This window comes from Oncorhynchus mykiss, chromosome 32 (assembly GCF_013265735.2).
Source record: "Oncorhynchus mykiss isolate Arlee chromosome 32, USDA_OmykA_1.1, whole genome shotgun sequence".
NCBI lineage: Eukaryota > Metazoa > Chordata > Actinopteri > Salmoniformes > Salmonidae > Oncorhynchus > Oncorhynchus mykiss.
In genome coordinates, this window is record NC_050572.1 from 15,252,534 (window position 1) to 15,271,334 (window position 18,801).

The following is an 18,801-nucleotide window of genomic DNA, read 5'->3' on the forward strand; positions in this document are numbered from 1 at the left end:
AGTAGTATTTTTCTGTTCATGGTGCTAGAGTAAACAGTAGTATTTTTCTGTTCAAGGTGATAGAGTAAACAAAGTAGTATTTTTCTGTTCAAGGTGCTAGAGTAAACAAAGTAGTATTTTTCTGTTCAAGGTGCTAAAGTAAACAAAGTAGTATTTTTCTGTTCAAGGTGCTAGAGTAAACAAAGTAGTATTTTTCTGTTCAAGGTGCTAGAGTAAACACAGTAGTATTTTTCTGTTCATGGTGCTAGAGTAAACACAGTAGTATTTTTCTGTTCATGGTGCTAGAGTAAACAAAGTAGTATTTTTCTGTTCAAGGTGCTAGAGTAAACAAAGTAGTATTTTTCTGTTCAAGGTGCTAGAGTAAACAAAGTAGTATTTTTCTGTTCAAGGTGCTAGAGTAAACAAAGTAGTATTTTTCTGTTCAAGGTGCTAGAGTAAACACAGTAGTATTTTTCTGTTCAAGGTGCTAGAGTAAACAAAGTAGTATTTTTCTGTTCAAGGTGCTAGAGTAAACACAGGTAGTATTTTTCTGTTCAAGGTGCTAGAGTAAACACAGTAGTATTTTTCAGTTCAAGGTGCTAGAGTAAACACAGTAGTATTTTTCAGTTCAAGGTGCTAGAGTAAACACAGTAGTATTTTTCTGTTCAAGGTGCTAGAGTAAACACAGTAGTATTTTTCAGTTCAAGGTGCTAGATTAAACACAGTAGTATTTTTCTGTTCAAGGTGCTAGAGTAAACACAGTAGTATTTTTCAGTTCAAGGTGCTAGAGTAAACACAGTAGTATTTTTCTGTTCAAGGTGCTAGAGTAAACACAGTAGTATTTTTCTGTTCAAGGTGCTAGAGTAAACACAGTAGTATTTTTCTGTTCAAGGTGCTAGAGTAAACACAGTAGTATTTTTCTGTTCAAGGTGCTAGAGTAAACACAGTAGTATTTTTCTGTTCAAGGTGCTAGAGTAAACACAGTAGTATTTTTCTGTTCAAGGTGCTAGAGTAAACACAGTAGTATTTTTCTGTTCAAGGTGCTAGAGTAAACACAGTAGTATTTTTCTGTTCAAGGTGCTAGAGTAAACACAGTAGTATTTTTCTGTTCAAGGTGCTAGAGTAAACACAGTAGTATTTTTCTGTTCAAGGTGCTAGAGTAAACAAAGGTAGTATTTTTCTGTTCAAGGTGCTAGAGTAAACACAGTAGTATTTTTCTGTTCAAGGTGCTAGAGTAAACACAGTAGTATTTTTCTGTTCAAGGTGCTAGAGTAAACACAGTAGTATTTTTCTGTTCAAGGTGCTAGAGTAAACAAAGGTAGTATTTTTCTGTTCAAGGTGCTAGAGTAAACACAGTAGTATTTTTCTGTTCAAGGTGCTAGAGTAAACAAAGGTAGTATTTTTCTGTTCAAGGTGCTAGAGTAAACACAGTAGTATTTTTCTGTTCAAGGTGCTAGAGTAAACACAGTAGTATTTTTCTGTTCAAGGTGCTAGAGTAAACAAAGGTAGTATTTTTCTGTTCAAGGTGCTAGAGTAAACACAGTAGTATTTTTCTGTTCAAGGTGCTAGAGTAAACAAAGGTAGTATTTTTCTGTTCAAGGTGCTAGAGTAAACACAGTAGTATTTTTCTGTTCAAGGTGCTAGAGTAAACAAAGGTAGTATTTTTCTGTTCAAGGTGCTAGAGTAAACACAGTAGTATTTTTCTGTTCAAGGTGCTAGAGTAAACACAGTAGTATTTTTCTGTTCAAGGTGCTAGAGTAAACAAAGGTAGTATTTTTCTGTTCAAGGTGCTAGAGTAAACAAAGGTAGTATTTTTCTGTTCAAGGTGCTAGAGTAAACACAGTAGTATTTTTCTGTTCAAGGTGCTAGAGTAAACACAGTAGTATTTTTCTGTTCAAGGTGCTAGAGTAAACAAAGGTAGTATTTTTCTGTTCATGGTGCTAGAGTAAACAGTAGTATTTTTCTGTTCAAGGTGCTAGAGTAAACACAGTAGTATTTTTCTGTTCAAGGTGCTAGAGTAAACAAAGGTAGTATTTTTCTGTTCAAGGTGCTAGAGTAAACACAGTAGTATTTTTCTGTTCAAGGTGCTAGAGTAAACAAAGGTAGTATTTTTCTGTTCAAGGTGCTAGAGTAAACACAGTAGTATTTTTCTGTTCAAGGTGCTAGAGTAAACACAGTAGTATTTTTCTGTTCAAGGTGCTAGAGTAAACAAAGGTAGTATTTTTCTGTTCAAGGTGCTAGAGTAAACACAGTAGTATTTTTCTGTTCAAGGTGCTAGAGTAAACACAGTAGTATTTTTCAGTTCAAGGTGCTAGAGTAAACACAGTAGTATTTTTCAGTTCAAGGTGCTAGAGTAAACACAGTAGTATTTTTCAGTTCAAGGTGCTAGAGTAAACACAGTAGTATTTTTCTGTTCAAGGTGCTAGAGTAAACACAGTAGTATTTTTCAGTTCAAGGTGCTAGAGTAAACACAGTAGTATTTTTCAGTTCAAGGTGCTAGAGTAAACACAGTAGTATTTTTCTGTTCAAGGTGCTAGAGTAAACACAGTAGTATTTTTCAGTTCAAGGTGCTAGAGTAAACACAGTAGTATTTTTCAGTTCAAGGTGCTAGAGTAAACACAGTAGTATTTTTCAGTTCAAGGTGCTAGAGTAAACACAGTAGTATTTTTCAGTTCAAGGTGCTAGAGTAAACACAGTAGTATTTTTCAGTTCAAGGTGCTAGAGTAAACACAGTCGATAGCCACCTTCTAAAGCTCTGCTATTAAACAGATTAAACTGCTATTAAACGTATTATATCATTATCTGTCTGCTTCTGCTCTTACAGGAGTCAGACTCTCTTCCTTAAGGTGGGGCTCCTCCCTCCCTCCCTCCCTCCCTCCCTCCCTCCCTCCCTCCCTCCCTCCCTCCCTCCCTCCCTCCCTCCCTCCCTCCCCAGAAATGAGCAATTTTGTGCTTCACTCCAGCTGTTACACAACTATACCCCTCTAATGTAGACCCCCCCCCCCCCCACCACACACACACACACATACACCAGCCATTAAGCCTTTACACTCCAATTGGGTCTTCACACTCCAAGCCCCACTCACTCTACCCCTTGGCACCATACCCAGGTGAAACGTTCCTTCCAGACCACACCCTATTTTACCTGGCTGCTGAGCCCCGTTGTCATGGCGACGGGTGGGCAGGTGCCTATAATGACAGCCTTTGGTAATTATAATAACACCCATGATGATGCTGGTGATAATGATGGTAATAATAACAGTGGGCTACGTCTCTCTATAAGCTATTCATGTGAGTGCCTTCTAACTGCAGGAGCACAGGACAGACAGGAGGAGAGAAGGGGAGGGAGGCAGACAGATAGGAAGAGAGAGGGGGAGGGAGGCAGACAGAAAGGAGAGAGAGGTATCAAATGGGGAGAGGGGAGAGATGAAAATCAAGGGATAGACCAGTCACATGAAGACACAAAATGGATACAGAGAGCGAAAGAGTAGGAAGTATAAAACGAGAGGAAGATATATAGAGAAATTAACAGAGAGAGTGACCCCCAAAGCCACTTCCTCCTTTGGTCGTCTTTACTTCCAGTTCTCTGCTGCCAATGACTGGAACGAACTGCAAAAATCTCTGAAGCTGGAGACTCATATCTCCCTCACTAGCTTTAAACACCAGCTGTCAGAGCAGCTCACAGATCACTGCACCTGTACATAGCCCATCTGTAAACAGCCCATCTATCTACCTACCTCATCCCCATACTGTATTTATGTATTTATTTTGCTCCTTTGCACCCCAGTATCTATAATTGCACATTCATCTTCTGCACATCTACCATTCCAGTGTTTAATTGCTATATTGTAATTATTTCGACACCATGGCCTATTTATTGCCTTAACCCGATCGCGACGTCCCCCAAAGGCTTACTTTCTAGCCCTTGCTATCTGCTTGCTTGCTAATCCGGCCTGCTAACTGCTAGCCTGCCCCGGTCTACTAACAGCTAGCTTGTTTAGCCCCGGTCTGCTAACTGCTAGCTTGTTTAGCCCCGGCCTACTAACTGTTAGCTTGTTAGCACAGGCCTGCTAACTGTCTGAATCGCCGTGTCCCCAGCTAGCCCAACCACTCACCGGACCCATATTTATTTTCAATCTCTTTCCGATTTTTAATTCGATTATACCTTCCGGTAACCTGCCTCACCCAATGTGATACGGAATCGCTATTATTTTTAATTTTTAGAACACATTCAAGAACCTCCAGAAGCTAACCAGCTAACTAGCTACAAGCTATTTAGTCATTGTTAGCCACTGCTTGCGGCTTTTAGCCAGCCATTTTTTTTTTTTTGCCTGGATAACTGTCTCTCCACAACAACGCCGGATTCCTGCCGTAATCCCTGGACCACTACTCCTGATCTTCACAGCTAGCTTGCACGCAGTACCGAAGCTATCCCTGAGGCCCACTTCCCGGCCTACTCAGCTGTTCACCCGAACAACACTCATACACGGCTAGAGCCCAATACTCCCTGCTGTAAACTCGGCTACATAGCTGATGCCTGCTGGACACTGTGATCACTTGGCTACATAGCTGATGCCTGCTGGACTGTCCATTAATCACGGTACTCCATTCTGTTTGTTTATGTTTTTATCTGTCGGCCCCAGCCACACTCAGGCTCTGTGTGTAGTTAATCTGACCCTCTCTGCCTAGTCAACGCCATTTTACCTGCTGTTGTTGTGCTAGCTGATTAGCTGTTGTTGTCTCACCTGCTGTTTTAGCTAGCTCTCCCAATCAACACCTGCGATTAATGTATGCCTCGCTGTATGTCTCTCTCACATGTCAATATGCCTTGTATACTGTTGTTCAGGTTAGCTATCATTGTTTTAGTTTACAATGGAGCCCCTAGTTCCACTCTTCATACCTCTGATACCTCCTTTGTCCCACCTCCCACACATGCAGTGACCTCACCCATTGCAACCAGCATGTCCAGAGATACAACCTCTCTTATCATCACCCATTGCCTGGGCTTACCTCCGCTGTACCCGCACCCCACCATACCCCTCCTGCTTGTTGTGCATTATGCCCTGAATATATTCTACCATGCCCAGAAATCTGCTCCTTTTATTCTTTGTCCCCAACGCTCTAGGCGACCAGTTTGGATAGCCTTTAGCCGCACCCTCATACTACTCCTCCTCTGCTCCGTGGGTGATGTGGAGGTAAACCCAGGCCCTGCATGTCCCCAGGCACCCTCATTTGTTGACTTCTGTGATCGAAAAAGCCTTGGTTTCATGCATGTCAACATCAGAAGCCTCCTCCCTAAGTTTGTTTTACTCACTGCTTTAGCACACTCTGCTAACCCTGATGTCCTTGCCACGTCTGAATCCTGGCTTAGGAAGGCCACCAAAAATTTGGAGATTTCCATACCCAACTATAACATTTTCTGTCAAGATAGAACTGCCAAAAGGGGAGGAGTTTCCAGGTCCATACCCAAACAGTTCGAACTACTAATTTAAAAAATTACTCTCTCCAGAAATAAGTCTCTCACTGTTGCCGCCTGCTACCTACCCCCCTCAGCTCCCAGCTGTGCCCTGGACACCATTTGTGAATTGATCGCCCCCCATCTAGCTTCAGAGTTTGTTCTGTTAGGTGACCTAAATTGGGATATGCTTAACACCCCGGCAGTCCTACAATCTAAGCTAGATGCCCTCAATCTCACACAAATCATCAAGGAACCCACCAGGTACAACCCTAAATCTGTAAACAAGGGCACCCTCATAGACGTCATCCTGACCAACAGGCCCTACAAATACACCTCCGCTGTCTTCAACCAGGATCTCAGCGATCACTGCCTCATTGCCTGTATCCGCTACGGATCCGCAGTCAAACGACCACCCCTCATCACTGTCAAACACTCCCTAAAATACTTCTGCGAGCAGGCCTTTCTAATCGACCTGGCCCGTGTATCCTGGAAGGATATTGACCTCATCCCGTCAGTTGAGGATGCCTGGTCATTCTTTAAAAGTAACTTCCTCACCATTTTAGATAAGCATGCTCCGTTCAAAAAATGCAGAACTGGGCCTCCCGGGTGGCGCAGTGGTTAAGGGCCATCAGAGTCCCTGGGTTCGCGCCCAGGCTCTGTCGTAACCGGCCGCGACCGGGAGGTCCGTGGGGCGACGCACAATTGGCCTAGCGTCGTCCGGGTTAGGGAGGGATTGGTCGGTAGGGATCTCCTTGTCTCATCGCGCACCAGCTACTCCTGTGGCGCAGTGCGCGCTAGCCAAGGTTGCCAGGTGCACAGTGTAGCCTCCGACACATTGGTGCGGCTGGCTTCCGGGTTGGAGGCGCGCTGTGTTAAGAAGCAGTACGGCTGGTTGGGTTGTGTATCGGAGGACGCATGACATTCAGCCTTCGTCTCTCCCGAGCCCGTACGGGAGTTGTAGCAATGAGACAAGATAGTAGCTACTACAACAATTGGATACCACGAAATTGGGGAGAAAAAGGGCTACATTTTTTTTTTTTTTAATAAAAAAAAAATGCAGAACTAAGAACAGATATAGCCCTTGGTTCACCCCAGACCTGACTGTCCTCGACCAGCACAAACACATCCTGTGGCGATAGCATCGAATAGTCGAACTGCAATAGCATCGAATAGTCCCCGCGATATGCAACTGTTCAGGGAAGTCAGGAACCAATACACGCAGTCAGTCAGGAAAGCCAAGGCCAGCTTCTTCAGGCAGAAATTTGCATCCTGCAGCTCTAACTCCAAAAAGTTCTGGGACACTGTAAAGTCCATGGAGAACAAGAGCACCTCCTCCCAGCTACCCACTGCACTGAGGCTAGGTAACACGGACACCACCGATAAATCCATGATTATCGAAAACTTCAACAAGCATTTCTCAACGGCTGGCCATGCCTTCCTCCTGGCTACTCCAACCTCGGCCAACAGCTCTGCCCCCCCCGCAGCTACTCGCCCAAGCCTCTCCAGGTTCTCCTTTACCCAAATCCAGATAGCAGATGTTCTGAAAGAGCTGCAAAACCTGGACCCGTACAAATCAGCTGGGCTTGACAATCTGGACCCTCTATTTCTGAAACTATCCGCCGCCATTGTCGCAACCCCTATTACCAGCCTGTTCAACCTCTCTTTCATATCGTCTGTGATCCCCAAGGATTGGAAAGCTGCCGCAGTCATCCCCCTCTTCAAAGGGGGAGACACCCTGGACCCAAATTGTTACAGACCTATATCCATCCTGCCCTGCCTATCTAAGGTCTTCGAAAGCCAAGTCAACAAACAGGTCACTGACCATCTCGAATCTCCGCTGTGCAATCTGGTTTCCGAGCCGGTCACGGGTGCACCTCAGCCACACTCAAGGTACTAAACGATATCATAACCGCCATCGATAAAAGACAGTCCTGTGCAGCTGTCTTCATCGATCTGGCCAAGGCTTTCGACTCAATCACCATATTCTTATCGGCAGACTCAGTAGCCTCGGTTTTTCTAATGACTGCCTTGCCTGGTTCACCAACTACTTTGCAGACAGAGTTCAGTGTGTCAAATCGGAGGGCATGTTGTCCGGTCCTCTGGCAGTCTCTATGGGGGTGCCACAGGGTTCAATTCTCGGGCCGACTCTTTTCTCTGTATATATCAATGATGTGGCTCTTGCTGCGGGAGATTCCCTGATCCACCTCTACGCAGACGACACCATTCTGTATACTTCCGGCCCTTCCTTGGACACTGTGCTATCTAACCTCCAAACACTCATTCCGTGGCCTCCAACTGCTCTTAAACGCTAGTAAAGCCAAACGCATGCTTTTCGACCGCTCGCTGCCTGCACCCACACGCCCGACTAGCATCACCACCCTGGATGGTTCCGACCTAGAATATGTGGACATCTATAAGTACCTAGGTGTCTGGCTAGACTGTAAACTCTCCTTCCAGACTCATATCAAACATCTCCAATCTGAAATCAAATCTAGAGTCGGCTTTCTATTCCGCAACAAAGCCTCCTTCACTCACGCCGCCAAACTTACCCTAGTAAAACTGACTATCCTACCGATCCTCGACTTTGGCGATGTCATCTACAAAATAGCTTCCAATACTCTACTCAGCAAACTGGATGCAGTTTTGTTACTAAAGCACCTTATACCACCCACCACTGCGACCTGTATGCTCTAGTTGGCTGGCCCTCGCTACATATTCATCGCCAGACCCACTGGCTCCAGGTCAGTCCATGCTAGGTAAAGCTCCACCTTATCTCAGTTCACTGGTCACGATGGCAACAGCACCCGTAGCACGCGCTCCAGCAGTTGTATCTCACTGATCATCCCTAAAGACAACACCTCATTTGGCCGCCTTTCGCACACAATGTATATAGACTATTTTTTTCCTTTTTTTTTTCTACTGTGTTATTGACTTGTTAATTGTTTACTCCATGTGTAACTCTGTGTTGTCTGTTCACACTGCTGTGCTTTATCTTGGCCAGGTCGCAGCTGTAAATGAGAACTTGTTCTCAACTAGCCTACCTGGTTAAATAAAGGTGGGAAAAAAATTAATAATCTTACCTTATTTGCACTCACTGTATATAGACTTTTTGTTTTCTTTTGTTCTACTGTATTATTGACTGTATGTTTTGTTTATTCCATGTGTAACTCTGTGTTGTTGTATGTGTCAAATTGCTACGCTTTATCTTGGCCAGGTCACAGTTGCAAATGAGAACTTGTTCTCAACTAGCCTACCTGGTTAAATAAAGGTGAAATAAAAAATAAAAATACATTTAAAAAGAGAGCAAGAGTAAGGGAGAGAATCGAGGGATGGAAAAATGGGAGAGGTAGAGACTCTCTGAGGGACTGTGATTAGAGAGGAAAAGACTCCCTGAGGGAGTGTGATTAGAGAGATAGAGACTCTCTGAGGGAGTGTGATTAGAGAGGTATAGACTATCTGAGGGAGTATGATTAGAGAGGTATAGACTCTCTGAGGGAGTGATTAGAGAGGTAGGAGTAGAGACTATCTGAGGGAGTGTAATTAGAGGGGTAGAGACTGAGGGAGTGTGATTACAGAGGTAGAGACTCTCTGGGGGAGTGTGATTAGAGAGCTATAGATTTTCTGGAGGAGTGTGATTAGAGAGGTAGACACTCTCTGATGTAGTGTGATTAGAGAGGTATAGACTGAGGGAGTGTGATTAGAGAGAAAGAGACTCTCTGAGGGAGTTTGATTAGAGAGGTAGAGACTCTCTGAGGGAGTGTGATTAGAGAGGTATAGATTTTCTGGAGGAGTGTGATTAGAGAGGTAGAGACTCTCTGATGTAGTGTGATTAGAGAGGTATAGACTGAGGGAGTGTGATTAGAGAGAAAGAGACTCTCTGAGGGAGTGTAATTAGAGAGGTAGAGACTCTCTGATGTAGTGTGATTAGAGAGGTATAGACTGAGGGAGTGTGATTAGAGAGAAAGAGACTCTCTGAGGGAGTGTAATTAGAGAGGTAGAGACTCTCAGGGGTAGTGTGATTAGAGAGTTAGACTTTCTGAGGGAGTGTGATTAGAGAGGTAGAGACTCTGAGGGAGTGTGATTAGAGAGGTAGAGACTCTCCGAGGGAGTGTGATTAGAGAGGTAGACTCTCTTGAGGGAGTGTGATTAAGAGAGGTAGAGACTCTCTGCGGGAGTGTGATTAGAGCAGTAGAGGTACAGACTCTCTGGGGGAGTGTGATTATAGAGGTATAGACTCTCTGAGGGACTGTAATTAGAGAGGTAGAGACTGAGGGAGTGTGATTAGAGAGGTATAGACTCTCTGAGGGACTGTAATTAGAGAGGTAGAGACTGAGGGAGTGTGACTAGAGAGGTAGAGACTCTCTGTGGGAGTGTGATTAGAGAGGTATAGACTCTCCGAGGGAGTGTGATTAGAGAGGTAGACTCTCTTGAGGGAGTGTGATTAAGAGAGGTAGAGACTCTCTGCGGGAGTGTGATTAGAGCAGTAGAGGTACAGACTCTCTGGGGGAGTGTGATTATAGAGGTATAGACTCTCTGAGGGAGTGTGATTAGAGAGTGGTATAGACTCTCTGGGGAGTGTGATTAGAGCGGTATAGACTCTCTGGGGGAGTGTGATTAGAGCGGTATAGACTCTCTGGGGGAGTGTGATTAAAGAGTTAGGGGTAGAGACTCTCTGAGGGAGTGTGATTAGAGAGGTAGAGACTCTCTGGGGGAGTGTGATTAGAGAGGTAGTGACTCTCTGCGGGAGTGTGATTAGAGAGTTTGGGGTACAGACTCTCTAGGGGAGTGTGATTAGCTGGCCCAGCAGCTGCTCCACTGCTGTCACGAGTTCCTACTGCAGAGAAGAGCTGGGACACACACACACACACACACACACACACACACACACACACACACACACACACACACACACACACAGTCATAGACATGCGGCAAAAGGCCATGCCAAGAGCTAATCACCACGCAAACGTGCACACACAGCATGAGATCAACCCCTCCTTCTCTCCCACCCCTCATAAATCCCTAACCCCTAGTTTACATCACAGTCCCATACATCCAGTTCCCCCTGTCCCTGTCTGTCCCATACCTGGGTCCTGTTGAAGGCCACGCGGGCGAACACAGCCTGGGAGATGCCTGCTCTCTTCAGCTCCTCTCTCACCCACTGGTAGATCTCACAGTAGATGTCTGATGGTCCACACACCTGGCTCTGGGACCCAGACACAGGTCCTGGTGGTCCAGCCTGGGGCTGGGGGTCGAGGGCCTTAGATAGGGCCAAGGAGGTGGGAGGCCTCCCCACAGAGGGGTGGTTGAGGAACTGGTGGGGGGAGGTGGAGACAGATACAGACAGGCTCTGCTGGGATAACATTCGGGTAACTGCATACTGCTGGTTGAGGAACTGGGTCATGACTATCTGTTGGGGGTTGACTAGCTGGGGGCTGAGGGGGGCGGTCACCAGCCCTGGGGGGCGGAGACTTGGGGCCAGGCAGCCACGACCGTGAGGGAAGACGAGGGGCGAGGAGTCGGCCTGTTTGGCTGTGTTGCCTGGGATTGGTTGATGGGTAAAGGTCAGATGGGTGGAGCCCGGTTGGGATTGGTCAGAGAAGCTATCAATCTCTGAAGTGAGGAAGAGAGGGATGGAGGAAGAGAGGGATGGAGGACGAGAGGGATGGAGGAAGAGAGGGGTGGAGGAAGAGAGGGGAGTTAGTATAAAAAGCCACAGCTACTATTTGCTAACATTAGCATTGATGATGAATATAGGTTAACTATATCGTCAGAGTACCTAACTGAGGAACTCAACTTAACCTTACTCTAGATGCAGTTGCACCCCTAAAAACAAAAAACATTTGTCATAAAAAACTAGCTCCCTGGTATACAGAAAATACCCGAGCTCTGAAGCAAGCTTCCAGAAAATTGGAACGGAAATGGCACTACACCAAACTGGAAGTCTTCCGACTAGCTTGGAAAGACAGTACCGTGCAGTATCAAAGAGCCCTCACTGCTGCTCGAACATCCTATTTTTCCAACTTAATTGAGGAAAATAAGAACAATCCAAAATGTATTTTTGATATTGTCGCAAAGCTAACGAAAAAGCAGCATTCCCCAAGAGAGGATGTCTTTCACTTCAGCAGTAATAAATTCATGAACTTCTCTGAGGAAAAGATCATGATCATTAGAAAGCAAATTACAAACCTTGACCCAGAAAATAAAATAAAACTATCGGCCTATATCGAATCTCCCATTCCTCTCAACATTTTTTGAAAAAGTTGTTGAGCAGCAACTCACTGCCTTCCTGAAGACAAACAATGTATACGAAATGCTTCAGTCTGGTTTTAGACCCCATCATAGTACTGAGACTGCACTTGTGAAGGTGGTAAATTACCTTTTAATGTTGTCAGACCGAGGCTCTGCATCTGTCCTTGTGCTCCTAGAACTTAGTGCTGCTTTTGATACCATCGATCACCACATTCTTTTGGAGATTGGAAACCAAATTGGTCTACACAGACCTGATTTAGATCTTATCTGTCGGAAAGATATCAGATTGTCTCTGTGGATGGTTTGTCCTCTGACAAATCAACTGTACATTTCGGTATTCCTCAAGGTTCCGTTTTAGGACCGCTTTTGTTTTCACTATATATTTTACCTCTTGGTGATGTCATTCGGAAACATAATGTTAACTTTCATTGCTATGCGGATGACACAGAGCTGTACATTTCGATGAAACATGGTGAAGCCCCAAAGTTGCCCTCCCTGGAAGCCTGTGTTTCAGACATAAGGATGTGGATGGTTGCAAACATTCTACTTTTAAACTCGGACAAAACAGAGATGCTTGTTCTAGGTCCCAAGAAACAAAGAGATCTTCTGTTGAATCTGACAATTAATCTTGATGGTTGTACAGTCGTGTCAAATGAAACTGTGAAGGACCTCGGCGTTACTCTGGACCCTGATCTCTCTTTTGAAACATATCAAGACTGTTTCAAGGACAGCTTTTTTCCATCTACGTAACATTGCAAAAATCAGAAACGTTCTGTCCAAAAATGATGCAGAAAAATGAATCTTTGCCCTTGTCACTTCTAGGTTAGACTACTGCAATGCTCTACTTTCCGGCTACCCGGATAAAGTACTAAATAAACTTCAGTTAGTGCTAAACACGGCTGCTAGAATCTTGACTAGAACCAAAACATTTCATCACATTACTCCAGTGCTAGCCACTCTACATTGGCTTCCTGTTAAGGCATGGGCTGATTTCAAGGTTTTACTGCTTACCTACAAAGCATTACATGGGCTTGCTCCTACCTATCTTTCCGTTTTGGTCCTGCCGTACATACCTACACGTACACTACGGTCACAAGACGCAGGCCTCCTTACTGTCCCTAGAATTTCTAAGCAAACAGCTGGAGGCAGGGCTTTCTCTTATAGAGCTCCATTTTTAGGGAATGGTCTGCCTACCCATGTGAGAGACGCAGATTCGGTCTCAACCTTTAAGTCTTTATTAAAGACTCATCTCTTCAGTAGGTCCTATGATTGAGTGTTGTCTGGCCCAGGAGTGTGAAGGTGAATGGAAAGGCACTGGAGCAACAAGCAACCCTTGCCGGTTCCCCTCTCTCCACTGGGATTCTCTGTTTCTAACCCTATTACAGGGACTGTGTCACTGGCTTACTGGTGCGCTTCCATGCCATCCCTAGGAGGGGTGCGTCACTTGAGTGGGTTGAGTCACTGACGTGATCTTCCTGTCCGGGGTGGCGCACCCCTTGGGTTGTGCCCTGGCGGAGATCTTTGTGGGCTATACTCGGACTTGTGTCAGGATGGTAAGTTGGTGGTTGAAGATATCACTCTAGTGGTGTGGGGGCTGTGCTTTGGCAAAGTGGGTGGGGTTATATCCTGCCTGTTTGGCCCTGTCCGGGGGTATCGCCGGATGGGGCCACCGGTGTCTCCTGACCCCTCCTGTCTCAGCCTCCAGTATTTATGCTGCAGTAGTTTATGTGTCGGGGGGCTAGGGTCAGTCTGTTATATCTGGAGTATTTCTCCTGAAAAGCCAACTAACATTTACTCCTGAGGTGCTGACCAATTGCACCCTCGACAACCACTGTGATTATTATTATTTGACCCTGCTGGTCATCTATGAACATTTGAACATCTTGGCCATGTTCTGTTATAATCTCCATCCGGCACAGCCAGAAGAGGACTGGCCACCCCTCATAGCTTGGTTCCTTTTTAGGTTTCTTTCTAGGTTTTGGCCTTTCTAGGGAGTTTTTCCTAGCCACCGTGCTTCTACACCTGCATTGCTTGCTGTTTGGGATTTTAGGCTGGGTTTCTGTACAGCACTTTGTGACATCAGCTGATGTAAGAAGGGCTTTATAAATCAATTTGATTGATTGAACTACCCTTTTAAGGGCACCTGTAGTCTTACCCATGATGCCTTTGGTCTTCCTGAAGTGCTTGTACCAGCGGCCAAACTCGTGGCACTTGGTGGCCGACACGTTTGCGTAGTAGGTGCTGTTTACAATGGAGGAGATCATACTCTGAGAGACGGGGACAAAATACAACAATATGGAGTCAGTGAAAACAGTGTCAGGGAAAAGCATTAGGAATACTGATCCACAATCATCAGATCAATACATAATACAGTAATAATACAAGAACATGTTATATACGCTAGCCTGAGAGACACTCTATTTTCCTCTTGTTGACTGAGGAACTGTGTAATACTTCCATTAGAAGTCAGAATATAAACAATTAAATATACAATACTATTAAAGAGACAAAGAAGTAACGATTCTCATTTTAAATCATCGTTCTGCCTCTCATTTTACCCGTCTCCATTTTTCTCCCTGTATCTTTGTGAGTCTCAGCTGAACACAGAATGTGTGATAATAATGAACTCCGATCTCTGTTATTAAAACATACCCCCAGGTAAACTCTGTAATAAAGACAGATGAGTCTGTGTGTGTGTGTGTGTGTGTGTGTGTGTGTGTGTGTGTGTGTGTGTGTGTGTGTGTGTGTGTGTGTGTGTGTGTCGCCTCAACTAAGTGCAATCTGTTGTTTAAGAAACTGAAGGCAAAGGGAATAACAGATCACACACACACACAGGATTTTCTCCCAAGACAATCCTGTGCCATCTACACATCTGACTACACCTTCTATTTTCATATGTATTCTAATCGGCTCCGGAGAGAGAGAGAAGGAGAGAGAGGGAAAGGGTGAGAAAAAGAGAGAGAGAGAGCGGGAGAGAGAGAGAAAGAGAAAGAGGGTGAGTGAGAGAGAAAGAGGGAGGGAGAGAGAACGATATCAAGAGGAGAGAAGAGGGATAGCGAGAGAGGGGGAGAAGACAAGAGAGAGAGAGGGAGAGGGAGAAGGCGAGAGAGAGAGAGAGAGAGAGAGAGAGAGAGAGAGGAGAGAGGGAGAAGGTGTGTGAGAGAGAGAGAGAGAGAGAGAGAGAGAGAGAGAGAGAGATAGAGAGAGGGCGAGAGGTCCCCTGTCTGCATGTTACAATACTGGTTTAGCCCACTGAGCACTGTTGCCTGGGATTGCAACAGTATGAGATACACACACACAGAGAGAAAGAGAGAGATTGACTAGGTAGAGCGAGAGAGAGATGGTAGCAGTATACACCAGCAGAACTAACCATCTCAATAGGTGTGTGTGTGTGTGTGTGTGTGTGTGTGTGTGTGTGTGTGTGTGTGTGTGAGAGAGAGTTGTGTGTGTGAGAGTTGTGTGTGTGAGAGTTGTGTGTGTGAAAGTGTGTGTGAAAGTGTGTGTGAAAGTGTGTGTGTGTGTGAGAGTTGTGTGTGTGAGAGTTGTGTGTGTGAGAGTTGTGTGTGTGCATGTCAAACGTTAAAAAAAAGGTCAAAAAAGGTCCAAAAGAAGGTGCTTATATTTGTACTGGTTCTCACATGTACAAGTGTGTGTGGTGAAATTGAAATGTATTTTGCATATCCTATTCCCCCTGAGACATCCTCGGAGAGTGGGGTCACGAACAGGTGTGTTTGTATGTATGGGCATACATGTTCGTGCCTCTGTGTGTGTGCAGGTGTTCGTGCACATGTGTGCGTGTTTGTGTGTTTATGCACGTGTTTGTGCCTGTGTGTTTGTGCATGTGTGTATGTGTTTGTGTACCTGGGACAAAGGGCACTCTTTGGCCAGTGAGCTCTGGTTCATGTCTCTCAGTAGCTCCTTCAGGGCGTTTCTCACTGTAGAGTGACTCCACTGTTCTGGAGGGAGTTCCTCCAACCTGGGACAACTAGAGCGAGAGGGGGGTAGAGAAAGAGAGAGAGAGAGAGAGAGAGAGAGAGAGAGAGAGGGGGGGGGAGAGGGGGAGAGGGGGATAGAGAGAGAGTGAGAGTTAGGTGGGGGCGATAGGGGGGTAGAGAAAGAGAGAGAGGGGGGGGGGGAGAGGGGGGTAGAGAAAGATAGAGAGAGATAGAGAGAGAGAGAGAGAGAGAGGGGGATAGAGAGAGAGAGAATTAGGTGGGGTGATAGGGGGGAAGATAGAGGGGTAAATGGAGAGGGATACGGGGCGAGAGAGACAGATGGAGAGATAGAAGAAGAGAGGGAGGAAGAGAAGTAGAGTGAAAAATGAATAAATATGCTGTCTGAAATTGTTCCCCCTCTTGTGGAATGGCATATCTAGACTTTGGCTGACTGTGTGTTTCTGTGTGTGTTCCTTTATACACTTTAGGAAAAAAGGTCCCAAAAGGGTTATTTGGCTGTCCCCATAGGAGAACTATTTTGATTTCCATGAAGAACTCTCTGTGTTAAGGGTTCTACCTGGAACCAAAATGGTTCTACCTGGAACCAAAATGGTTCTATCTGGAATCAAAAAGGGTTCTTCAAAGGGTTTTCCTATGGGGACAGCCGAATAACTATTTTAGGTCCGAGATACAGGGCCTTCAGAAAGTATTCACACCCCTTGAATTTTCCCACATTTTGTTGTGTTACAGCCTGAACTTAAAATTTATCAAATGTATATATTTTTGTCACTGGCCTACACAATATCAAATGGGAATTATGTTTTTTGAAACTTCTCCTAATTTATTACACATTTAAAGCTGAAATGTCTTGAGTCAATAAGTAATTCAAGCCCTTTGTTATGGCAAGCCTAAATAAGTTCAGGAGTAAACATTTGCTTAACAAGTCACATATTAAGTTGCATTTACTAATTTGCAATTATAGTGTTTAACATTATTTTTGAATGACTACCTCATCTCTGTACCCCACACATACAAGTATCTGTAAGGTCTCTCAGTCAAGCAGTGAATTTCAATCACAGATTCAACCACAAAGACCCGGGAGGTTTTCCAATGCCTCGCAAAGAAGGGGACCTATTGGTAGATGAGTAACAATACAAAAAAAGCAGACATTAAATATCCCTTTGAGCAAGGGAAAGTTATTAATTACACTTTGGATGATGAATCAATACACCCAGTCACTACAAAGATACAGATGTCCTTCTTAACTCCAAAGAGGAAGGAAACAGCAGATTTGACAATGAAGCCAATGGTGACTTTAAAACAGTTACAGAGTTTAATGGCTGTGATAGGAGAAAACTGAGGATGGATAAACAACATTGCAGTTACTCCACAATACTAACCTAAATGAGAGAGTGAAATTAAGGAAGCCTGTACAGAATAAAAAAATATTGCAAAACATGCATCTTGTTTGCAACAAGGCACTATAGTAATACTGCAAAAAAAGTGGCAAAGCAATGAACTTTTTGGTTGAATACAAAGTGTTATGTTTTGGGCAAATTCAATACAACACATTACTGAGTACCACTCTCCATAATATCAAGCATAGTAGTGGCTGCATCATGTTATGGGTATGCTTGTAATTGTTAAGGACTGGGGAGTGTTTCAGGATAAAAAAAACTGAATGGAGCTAAGCACAGACAAAATCCTAGAGGAAAACCTGGTTCAGTCTGCTTTTCCCAGACACTGGGAGATGAATTCACATTTCAGCAGGTTAATAACCTAAAGCACAAGGCCAAATCTACACTGGAGTTGCTTACCAAGAAGACAATGAATGGTCCTTGAAAATCTAAGTCAAGACCTGGAAATGGTTGTCTAGAAATTATCAACACCAATTTTGACAGAGTTTGAAGAATTTTGAAAAGAATAATGGGCAAATGTTGCACAATCCAGGTGTGGAAAGCTCTTAGAGACTTACCCAGAAAGACTTACAGCTGTAATCACTGCCAAATGTGTTTCTATAAAGTATTGATTCAGGGGTGTGAATACTTGTGTAAATTCGATTTTTCTGTATTTATTGTCAATAAATTTGAATTATTATTTTTTTTTTATTCATTTTGTCATTATGGGGTATTGTGTGTGGATGGGTGAGAATTATTATTATTTTAATCCATTTTGAATTCAGGCTGTAACACAATAAAATGTGGAATTAATCAATGCATATGAATACATTGTGTGTGTGCCTGTGTGTGTGTGTGCACGTGCGTGTGTGTGTGTGTATGTGCCTATGTCTCCTGGTGGTAGTTATTAGTTAATTACTTCACACAACACATATGAAACTAGTCCAAGTGCCAGAACCTCTTTGGTCGCTCCACCCCACTTCTCTCCACATGTCTCATGCATGTCTATGGGCCAAATGTCCTTCTCTCCACATGTCTATGGGCCAAATGTCCTTCTCTCCACATGTCTCATGCATGTCTATGGGCCAAATGTGCTTCTCTCCACATGTCTCATGCATGTCTATGGGACAAATGTCCTTCTCTCCACATGTCTATGGGCCAAATGTCCTTCTCTCCACATGTCTATGGGCCAAATGTCCTTATCTCCACATGTCTCATGTATGTCTATGGGCCAAATGTCCTTCTCTCCACATGTCTCATGCATGTCTATGGGCCAAATGTGCTTCTCTCCACATGTCTCATGCATGTCTATGGGACAAATGTCCTTCTCTCCACATGTCTATGGGACAAATGTGCTTCTCTCCACATGTCTCATGCATGTCTATGGGCCAAATGTCCTTCTCTCCACATGTCTCATGCATGTCTATGGGCCAAATGTCCTTATCTCCACATGTCTCAAGCATGTCTATGGGCCAAATGTCCCCTTCCCTTATGACATTCTAAAGATCCAGAACGTCATCCTGATAACCAGGGAAGTTCCTCGTTAGTCGCCGCATCCTATAATCTGTTGACAGACGTTAAGATACAATTTATGTTTCGCATGTCTGTCCTCAAGAGATTCTGGGTACCTGGTGAGCTGGATCTTGAGGGTGGTGACATGGTAGAGGTCCTGCAGCATGTCAGCCACTGTGGCATCAGGAGCATCAGTCACACAGGACAGAGGGACAGGGTTCCACCTACCCACCTGGATCAAACCTGTAGATAGACAGACAGACAGACA

At 44.5% G+C, this 18,801-nt stretch overlaps 1 protein-coding gene across 1 annotated transcript in view; it reads right to left on the reverse strand.

Moving 5' to 3' along the window:
• LOC110489386 (DNA-binding protein SATB1-like) overlaps positions 1 to 18,801 on the reverse strand; it is a 33,936-nt gene that overhangs the window by 10,921 nt on the left and 4,214 nt on the right. Inside the window, exons 4-7 of the mRNA XM_036971568.1 lie at positions 18,650 to 18,776; positions 15,551 to 15,674; positions 13,845 to 13,956; positions 10,524 to 11,050 (exon numbers count right to left, since the gene is read on the reverse strand). Coding sequence (XP_036827463.1) covers positions 10,524 to 11,050; positions 13,845 to 13,956; positions 15,551 to 15,674; positions 18,650 to 18,776 — 890 coding nt within the window. The remainder of the gene's footprint in view (positions 1 to 10,523; positions 11,051 to 13,844; positions 13,957 to 15,550; positions 15,675 to 18,649; positions 18,777 to 18,801) is intronic.